This window comes from Megalops cyprinoides, chromosome 9 (genome assembly GCF_013368585.1).
Source record: "Megalops cyprinoides isolate fMegCyp1 chromosome 9, fMegCyp1.pri, whole genome shotgun sequence".
Lineage (NCBI taxonomy): Eukaryota > Metazoa > Chordata > Actinopteri > Elopiformes > Megalopidae > Megalops > Megalops cyprinoides.
The window spans coordinates 22,973,814-22,983,929 of record NC_050591.1 but is presented as its reverse complement, the minus strand read 5'-3'; the positions used below and the strand labels follow the sequence as shown (position 1 = coordinate 22,983,929).

The 10,116-nt window shown below is 47.2% G+C and overlaps 1 protein-coding gene across 1 annotated transcript in view; it reads right to left on the bottom strand.

Moving 5' to 3' along the window:
- Positions 1 to 4,079: 4,079 nt before the first annotated feature.
- megf6 (multiple EGF like domains 6) overlaps positions 4,080 to 10,116 on the bottom strand; it is a 45,323-nt gene continuing 39,286 nt past the window's right edge. The window contains exons 25-38 of the mRNA XM_036537629.1: positions 9,711 to 9,839; positions 9,352 to 9,480; positions 8,871 to 8,999; positions 8,659 to 8,787; positions 8,230 to 8,358; positions 7,626 to 7,757; positions 7,267 to 7,395; positions 7,006 to 7,134; positions 6,175 to 6,303; positions 5,803 to 5,931; positions 5,549 to 5,677; positions 4,913 to 5,041; positions 4,506 to 4,634; positions 4,080 to 4,150 (exon numbers count right to left, since the gene is read on the bottom strand). Coding sequence (XP_036393522.1) covers positions 4,080 to 4,150; positions 4,506 to 4,634; positions 4,913 to 5,041; positions 5,549 to 5,677; positions 5,803 to 5,931; positions 6,175 to 6,303; positions 7,006 to 7,134; positions 7,267 to 7,395; positions 7,626 to 7,757; positions 8,230 to 8,358; positions 8,659 to 8,787; positions 8,871 to 8,999; positions 9,352 to 9,480; positions 9,711 to 9,839 — 1,751 coding nt within the window. The remainder of the gene's footprint in view (positions 4,151 to 4,505; positions 4,635 to 4,912; positions 5,042 to 5,548; positions 5,678 to 5,802; positions 5,932 to 6,174; positions 6,304 to 7,005; positions 7,135 to 7,266; positions 7,396 to 7,625; positions 7,758 to 8,229; positions 8,359 to 8,658; positions 8,788 to 8,870; positions 9,000 to 9,351; positions 9,481 to 9,710; positions 9,840 to 10,116) is intronic.

Below are 10,116 nucleotides of genomic sequence, written 5' to 3'. Positions count from 1 at the left end.
TTTTAAATTTCTGATATGTCCCCCAGTTTCAATACTGACAATAATGACAAGGAATAGGTGAAAGACAGAACTCTCACTCTCTCTCTCTCCAACACACACACACACATACACTGGGAACGTTTTTTTGTGAGGGTCAGGGTTTCACTGGGGTACGTGTTTTTATGCCTGGAGAGGAGGGTCATTAGTGTTATTGATGGAGACTCTGTGGAGGCGTCAGGTTGCACATGGTTTTAATATGACAATCTAATCAGAGCAGGCGCTCGCGTTAGTGTAACCATTCTTCGTTTGTTGTTGAAGTATATTCAGGATTTCTTAATCCTATTTAAAATATGATATCGTCTGTTTACCAAAACCACCATACTGTGTGTCTCGCGCCAGTATTCCCGAGCAGCAGACCATAGAAGATGAACGCAAACGCCGGCAATTCTCTTTATGAAAGTGTAAACATGCGTATATTCGTACTGCGATGTTCACTATTAAAAGAACTTTTTTTTGAAAATACAGTAGTACTGAAATATCCCCTGTGCCCACTGCTTGTGATTAACTAAGTATAAACCCCGCGGAAAACTATTGTTCAGGGATTTTAAATCAGTGTCGCTTGCCAATTGCCCATATCTGGTTTTAACTAGACTATAACGCAACAGAAATTAAAACTTTAGCTATATAAAGGATGTTACAGATTATACACGCAAATTCTCTTCAACAAAACTTCAGAGGAGCCTGTTTTGGTAGACAATGGCACTGATATGGCAGACCATTCACACACACACACACACACTATCATATATATGAAGAAAACAATATAATGCAGTTGTACGAACTGTGTCATTGTTCTGTTTGATAAAATAAGAGTGCAGTGTAATCTTAATAGCATTGCAAAGAGCAAAATCATTACTCATAGGGGTATGAAGGTCATTGTATGTGTAACTGTATGTTAGAAAATCAGTAACAAGTTTTTCTTCACGGTCAGTTATCGAGCTAACCAGGTACACATATATCTGCAACTCATTTATGCCCATCTAAGTAAAGTGTGCACTACAAACTATTCTCTCTTTAAAAGATGATTGGTAGAGCTATGACGTTCTGATTGCCATATTGGCGTGTATAAAGTAGCCATTAAAACCTTTCATATTTATATATTAAAAAAAAAAACATATTTGCAATTTTGACGAAAATCATTCGCTTTCTTATGGAAAGCAATGATGGCTTCACTGGAGAAGAAAGTTTCGCACATGCTCAATTTCAGGGCTGTTGGGCGCCATCTAGTGATAGGAATAGGATTGACTCAAAGACATAGTTGGGACGTTTTTCGAAGCTGATTCGCAGCTTTAAAGAATAATGTAAGAATAATTTCTCCATAATATATTTGAAACACAATGGCAAATACTTTGATTTAGCAGAAATATCTACAAATTGGAGCTCTAACCTTGCTGTTATTTTGCCCAAAATTATGGATTAAAAATGGTCTCATATAAAGAAACAATGCACACATTTACACCCCTCTGATGTTTACAGAGGAGAGTGTGGGAGAGTTCCCAGATACCCATCTTTTTGCAGGATTGGTATTTGGGTTTATTTTTCGAGGCAACAACCAGCCAAATGGCGCGAGACTGTTAAAATCATTCCCCCTGCACTTTATCTGAGTTGTAGTCTTTGTGAGCTCAAGTTCAAAAGTGGCTCTTGTGGGATCAGAATCAACAGAGGGAAAATAATAAGCTTCCCGAGGTAGGAGACTGAAGTGATAGAAATGCTTCGCTGAGAATACACGGCTAATTACACCAAAAACTCCTCGATCCCATCTGTCCTGTTAATGGCTTATTTCATCGGCAGTTTCCTGCTGCCTCTTAGTAACCCAGCGCAGCGCCTCCTCCTTTGCCAGTGTACCACCCTGGGCCTCATGTTGGCCCTCACACTCACGATACAGTCCCATGCACTAAAGGCGCCTGCGGAGAGCAGAGACCAGTGTGCAGAGAGCTGATCTGGGAACAGTGAACAGAGAGCACAAAAGAGAACACAGAGCACTGAGCAGAGATCTGCTCTGAGAGCTGTAAGCAGAGAGCACTGATCTGGGAACAGTGAGGGGAGAGCACTCAGCAGAGAGCAAAAGGCACTGTGCTGAGCCAGGAGAACCAAGCAGAGAGCTCAGCCGAGAGCGCTGGGAGCATTGAGAGAGGAGTGGGCTCAGCGCAGAGCTGCACGGCCACCCAGAGCTGTGGATGGATGGGCTCTTTGGGTTGTTTGACTGGAAACAGGTGTGTGTTGTGCGAGGATGAAGGCCTCAGTGATAAACATTATTGGAGAACATCTGTTGGTCGTCACAATACAGGGCGAGGGTGTCCCGTGGCCCATCCATCACCCGGGGGGGCCTGCTCTCCACGCTCCGCCCGCTTGCCCATCACTCACCCGCTCTGCCCGCTCGCCCATCACTCACCCGGTCTGCCGCCCCGGGTCTGGACACCAGCGCCGCCTCGGAGACGCGGAGACACTGAGACGCTTTACTACACATGAGAAATGCCTGAGAGACAGCCTGCGTGGCGGAGGTGCCCATCACTCACCTGACAGGTGTCCCCAGGTAACTGGTCCGTTCCGCGTGAACCCCCCTCCCTCCCATCAGTTTCTCCAGGCTCTCGTTCCAGCCTGAGCCTGGATTCCCTCTCCCAACTCTTCCATCACAGCTCCCTGACAGGCCATTCTTGACCCCCCCCCCACACACACACACACACGCCTCCCTTCCACGCTCACTTTCTGCTCTCCTGCTGATGGAACCCCAGCATGTGACAGGGGAGGGGGAGGGGCGTCCTGATCTAATGCCATGCAAAATCCACATTGCTGTTATTTGCGGACTTGACAAATGAGGACTCTCAAGGCTTTTTTTTTTTAAAAAAAAGAAATTAACAAAACATTTTATTAAAATGATTAATGACAAGATAGCACCACTTCCTCCATGTCACAGGACAATCAGTACATGTATTTGGATGGATTTGGTAAGGTCTTGAGTGACACAGGTAATACAGTATTCTAAAAACTTCATATGTACAAAAACATTTACCGAGGTTCAAAACACAAGTACTTATACTTTATTTATGGGTAACCTATTGCCACACGAGATATTAAAAACAAGCAATTGGTCTTAATAATACACTTTATGTAGCTGTGGTCATAATATAATAATTGATAGTGATATTCAATTAACAATATATATTTACACAAAACATGATTGAGAAGATATACAAAGCTCAAATATGATAGTCCTCCAATATGATATGGCTCCTTGGATGAAACAGACTTATTATTTCTGAATTCTAGAGAGTATAATATAGTTTCAAGTTTGGTCTTCACAGCATTTTTGGTGCCATTTGCATTTGTGTTGAAACCTGTACTCAAATTTACAAAATCCTAAATCAGTAAAATACCTTGTAAATAGTTACTGTACACAAAATCTAAGTAACTGGTAAGCACCACAGGAGACACTAACAGGCTACAGTGGTTATTGATAGATGATATTCTGTACAATATCCCACAGTATTTACACAAATGTTGTCACAGTTCAGCCCACACATATGTCTCATTCAGTAGAAGATTAATTTAAAAGGGTGGGGGTTGCAGTGTAGATATGAGGGTTGTGCTGTATAGGTGGGGGCATTCGTAGTGTTGCGGTGGAATTTGTGGTGTGGAGGGAGAGGTTTGTGGTGTGGGGTGTGGTGTTGAAGTGTTTGTTTGCACTTCTATGGTGGGGGTAGATGGTATTGAAGTGTGTGTGTGTGTGTGTGTGTCTGTCTGTCTGTTGGGGGGGTTGTGGCTGTTGGGGGAGGGGGCTGTGAGGAGGAAATGAGAGGTTGAGAAACTTGTATGAGTGAATCCTCAAGATGCACTTCTGAGCAGACATGCTCTCTTGTGCAGTTACATAAGCGGCATGTTGAGGACTTGCTCTGTGATTTTTGGAGTCTGTATCTTGTGGATGGCAAAACGCTCTACCCCCACCTTCTCCCCTGCTCTACAGTACTGGGCTGCTCCTGCTTCAGCAGGTGGGGGGGCTGCTGATCCAGAGGAATCCAGATCCACTGGCGGCTGGTTCAGCACTAGGAGTGTGAGCCGTCAGGTCGCCCCCCCTGGAGCTGGGTGTACTTCAGGGCAGGGTCTGGGGGTCCCCCTGTGAGCAGAGAAAAACACACACACTCCCTTCAAATGAAGAACAAATGTTCCAGGTCTCGCTGCCAGCAGTAAGCAGGCGTGCCTCTCTGTCCTGAGCGGGGCTCAGGAGGGAAGCTGAGACCGCTTCAAGCCCGATGCCCCATGGCGTCACGATTAAAATAACTGTCAGAGAGCAGAGCCGTGCGAGAAAAAGACAGGAGCATGACTGGAGCCGCAGGCCTGATCCTGACAGAGTTACTGACAGAGGATTTCACTAAACCTGTTTTAGCTTTACAGCGGAAGGCCTCCGCTCTCATGTGACGGGCAGCTCAAGAGGGACGTATCAGTGTCCTGCTGACGGGGCGAGATGTTACCTTCAGCGCAGGTGGGCCCCATCCAGGTGACGGGGCACATGCAGCGCCCATTACGTGCGTCACAGCGCGCCTGACGCGAACACCGACACTCCAGGGAACAGTCGGGGCCGAAGTGGTCACCTTCACAATCTGAGAGGGACACAGGCAGACAGAAGTATAGACAGAGAGATAAAGAAATGGACAGAGTGAAAGAGAGACTTGTTCAATGCCTGTGTGTCAAAATTTGACAGAAATTGTTATATGATACAGCTCATGCTCTCTCTTTTGTCTGAGGGTGCATGTAAGTGTTGAGTGTCCACTATGTCTGTATATGCATGTGACTTCAGTGTGTCTGGATATGTGTGACTCTCAGAACCAGTGTGTTTCTGTGTGTGGTTTTGGAGGGGTGTCCTGAGGGGCATTTGCACCTTTCTCACATCGATCTCCCATCTTCCCAGGAGGGCACAGGCACTGTCCTGTGATGGGATGGCAGGGAGCCGCCCCCTCACAGTCACACTGCTGCTGGCAGCCCACCCCAAACCTGCCTGCCTCACAGCCTGCCAACACAAAGACAAACACACATACACACACACACACACACAGTCTTAGTACAGCACTTTCTGTTCAGCATCTGCTGTCCACTCCACACTGTGCTCTGGCTGAGGCCGGAGTGGGCAGTTAGGAGTTTACTCTGCAGGGCAGAAACCAGTCTAGTCTCATGGTCAGAGAGAGGGAGGGAGAGAGGCGGCAGGAATGCATTAAGGACCTTACTGCGTGAGCAAGGAAACACCTGTCTCTCATCAAGTGACCCTGTCTGCTCTTTCCACTAGGATACAGAGTAACTCAATCCTCTGCCAGTCTCAGCACGAGGGGTGACTGTCAGCGGTGTCTGGCTAAAATGCAGCCTCTGTTCAACACCACACAGTATGCTAATCCCGGTGTCAGTCCCGTAAGGCACAGTATGGTAACGGTCAAACACTGTCTCTGTTCCACAGAGTACAGTATGCTAGTATCGTCCACCCTCTCTCCTCCGTCAAACAGGTCATGTTGGTGGTCACACTCACGTGTCTGGCACTGAGCACCATGGAAGCCAGGAGGACACAAACACTGGCCGGTCACACGATCGCATGTTTGGCCGTTTTTGCAGTCGCACGGGCGGGCACAGGACGGTCCGAAAAGTCCGGATGGACATTCTTCCAATGCACAGAGAGAACGAAATGTGAGAATCACGGTCAGAATGTCACGTCGGTGAAATAAAAGTGAATGTGAAGAGGGTCAGAGAGTGGGGACAAGTTTAAAATTGGTGGGATGCACGTACTGTGTTGGCAGGAGTGGCCGTAGTATCCAGCAGTGCAGCGGCAGCACCCTGTGAAGCGATCACATGTCCCGTTGTTCTGGCACGGACAGTCCAGCTCACAGTTGGCACCATATTTCCCTGAGACACATGCTGTAACATACAAAGACGCATGTATGACATGCTTAGACACAACTACACATTCGGACAGCGCAAAGAAACTGAGGCATATAATGTAAATACACACTGTGACATCCTGCAACATGCTGTACGCACAAACACATTAACATACCTTGTAACACACTCAGTTATGTGGAGCACTGGAGACACACAAACACACCACGTGTAACTCATTTTGAGACACACCCTGTAACATACCGGGACACTAAGACCTACCTCTCTCACAGTGTGGCCCTGTCCAGCCCAGCCCGCACTGACAGGCACCATCACGGGGATCACAGATGCCTCCATTCTGACACGCGCAAGTGTTCCGGCACTGTGCTCCATAGCGCCCCCTCGGGCAGGCTGCGGGAGGCGCGAAACACAATCAACAACTCTTGGTAGCGATGGAAACTAACATTAGCATTCCTGTTATCATAGTTTTCTGTTCGGCAGTCGTGCACAGGCACACACACACTCGCACACACGTTTATTTTTGCAACAGTTCATTATTGCGATGGTAAAGTGGCCTAATTTGGCACGGCAATAAAAGACTAATCATGTTTCTTTGGGTAATTTAGATTGGGAAAACAATAAGCAAATCACTTTGATTCTCCTGTTTATTTATTTGTTTCTCTGCCAAGTCCATCGACATGGAACATGGAAAATGAGCTACTTATAGGTTTCTATAAACATTAAACACGGCAACATAAGCAGTGGCACGTCTGCAGATGCACGTGGTGCACTCAGCGAGAGCATTTGCAGAGTTCTGGAAAGTCAGAATTGCAAAACCAGTGGAACCACTGATAAACGGCAAGATTAGGAATGCAATTTAGGTTTTTGGTCTCCAGGAAAATATGGCTGTAACTATATTCTTTTAAAGAGGAACTGGAGCATTCGTGAGCTGTCATTTTTGTAGTGAAAAAAGTGAAAGTTCCTTTCAGCCAGGACTGAGAATTTTTTTGGTCCAGTTCTCAATAGATAAATCAGTGTTTTAAGAACTTCCTGAGTATGTACCCTGTTTTTTTTTTTTTTTTTTGGGTGGGGGGAATTGGGGGATTTGAGTACCTTGTTGACAGGACTGTCCCATTCTGCCTGGAGCGCAGAAACACCTCCCTGTCACTGGATGGCAGCGCCCCCCCTCGCCACAGAAGCACACCCGGGCACAGTCCTTTCCATACCGTCCGGCTGGGCAACCTGGGGAATGCAAGGATACATAGCATTCATATCCGTTCAAATGTGCAATAATCAATGGTAAGGAACTCTCGCTGCTAATCCAGCTGGCATGGGGTATCTCCCCTGATGGGTGTGGCATGCTTACATACTCACCATGGCTGCAGTCAGCTCCAACAACGCCTGGTGGGCATTCGCAGGCTCCTGTGGAGGCGTCACAGCGCCCTCCATTGACACACCTGCATCTCTGCTTGCAGTTTGACCCATAGGTCCCCTCTCTACACTCTAGGGGGATATAATAAGTCTTATTCCAGTCTTTTTTCAACATTATCAAGGAAAAATTTATTCTGCTTCATACAGAAATATAGCACCTTTAAACTGCTTCATATAGAAACACAACACCTTTAAATTGCTTCATACAGGAATAGTACATCTTAATACTACTTTACACATAGTCACCATGCCTAGAGCTCACAGCATCAGAAAAGTCACACTCTGTAAATGGTAACCCTTACTGAGTTCACAGTGGTTTCCGTAGTAGCCAGGTAGGCATGTGCATTTCCCCGTAACTGGGTGACACTGTTCATGGACTCCGGAGCACTGGCACAGGTTCGTACAGTTCTGACCAAATGTGCCAGTGGGACAAGCTGCAAAAGAGGCAATGAATAGAGCTGGGACATATACAAACACACACACGCGCACACACACACACACACACAAGCATACATGCACAATCACTCAAGCACCTATACAAATACACACTGCCCAAAATACACACATACAAGTATACACACTATCACACACACAGAGGGTTACACAAAAATAAACACGCACACATACTTACACTACAGATAAATCGTGAAACAGAGCAGTCAATGTTTTCACATAAGTGCAGCACTTAGTGCAGCAGCGTGTGCAGCAGATAAGACAGGACCAGACTAAAGAGACCATTACTTTACTGTCATTACGCGTGTCTGCATTCCTGACCATTATCCGTGTGGGAGAGACACAACAATGCCTCCCTGTTTTACTTGGCAATTTAAGTGTAACTTTTATCAGATGTTAAGTAAGAGACGGAAAAAAGGGCCTGGTGTGGAATAAAAAAAAAGTGACGCTTACTCTCTGTGCAGCCGTTCCCAGTAAACCCGGCAGGACACCCACACTCCCCTGTCACATGGTGGCAGGATACCCCAGCCGGGCAAATGCATTGCTGGGTGCAGCTCCCACCGAAATACCCCGGCAAACAGGCTGGAAGAGAAAGCCATGGGGTTGCCATCACTGACACACTGATCAATGTCCATAGGCTCCTCATTCATCAGTCATCTAACCACAACCTCCATGTGTGCCAAGACTCAGTACTTTACTACAGTTTTTACAGTATTCTATCAAACTACAATTTGTACATGATAGAGAATAAGGTCATTACACAATCCAACAGCAATATCCTCTCACACAAAAGCTGAGAAACGGTCATCTTTAAATATTTTCTGAAGCTCAATGTTTAAGGTAAGGATGTGGTCCTCTCTGCAGGTAAAGTGGGACACTCACATTTGTCACACCTGGCCCCCCTCCAGCCCGGGTCACACTGACACCTCCCTGTCACATGGTGACAGGTTTCCCCGTGTTCGCAGTCACACTTGTGCTCACATCGTTCGCCATGGTAACCGTCTGCGCAGGCTGCAGGGGGCAGAGATGTAGCATGTTCTCAAAGGATGAATTTTTCCTGTAATGTAGCTGGGCACTTGCAGCATCACTCTCACCTGCTTCACAGTGACTCCCGGTCCAGCCGTGCTGACAGGTACACTGCCCTGTGAGTCTGTCACATTTGCCTCCATTCAGACAGCTGCAGGTCTGCCTGCATCCGGCCCCGTACCACCCCTCCTCACACTCTACAGCAAAGGGATGGAGAAACGTCAGATAATTCATCCTGCCATACAGCAACACCCCCCAACACACACAGGGATTGGCAGCAAGGTCTCTCCCACGTGCAGCATTAAAATTAAGACATTATTGGGCTAAGGCATCACCTCTCCTGGTTTTCCAGGTGTTTACCAGTCTCTAATTGAAAGCAAACTCTTAACCCTCCTGAATTCCAGCCCCCAAGATTGTAACATTTTCTTTAGTCATCTACATCTGTCATGATTCTTACATCCTGGCATGTTCTGTCGTTTAAACCCCAAAAGCAGGAAGTGTGGTTTAGGGTGCCGTGACCCGGGGGTTGGCCCCCATTGCAATACTGACCCAGCTCACAGGCCGACCCTGTCCAGCCAGCAGGGCAGGAACATTGACCCGTCACGTGATCACAGGAGCCGCCATTTTGGCAGAGGCACAGCTGACTGCAGTCCACTCCATATGACCCAGGAGGACAAGCTGAACATACAAACTCCGTCACACAACTACTCATACACACATACTCAAACGTCACTCAGACATATTCTATCGCACATACAGAGGAAGCATACAGAGCCATCCGAGCAGATTACATCTTACATCATGTTTTTTAGACACCCTTCCGTGCATTTACACATCCTGGATCAACTACAACAGGAACAGCAGATTGAACCATTTGCTGGGCCGAGGCTCGTTGGCACCCCACTCACGCTGCTGGCACCGCGGACCTGTCCACCCGGCCACACAGCTGCACCGCCCGCTGATGTGGTCACAGGTGGCATCATTGTCACAGTCACAGGTCTGGCTGCAGTTCTCTCCAAAGTGCCCCGTCGGACAGGCTGCAACCGGCACAGAACACAAAAGTGTCTGCATGCGGCAGAGGCAGGGAGAGTGTCATAGACCAGGCCTGCCTGCTCTCCAGAGAATTGCGCACACTCTGCTGTGGGAAAAAGGCCTTTCACCCATTTAAAACAAGACACTGATCTGGAGGGGCACATGACCGGATTCATTAGAGCCCAACAGAAAGACTGGCGGCACTAAAAGTGCTTTCCCAAGTTACTTTTTAAAATCCGTCCCAATACACACGTGGATGTATTTATCCTGACTATACCCTAA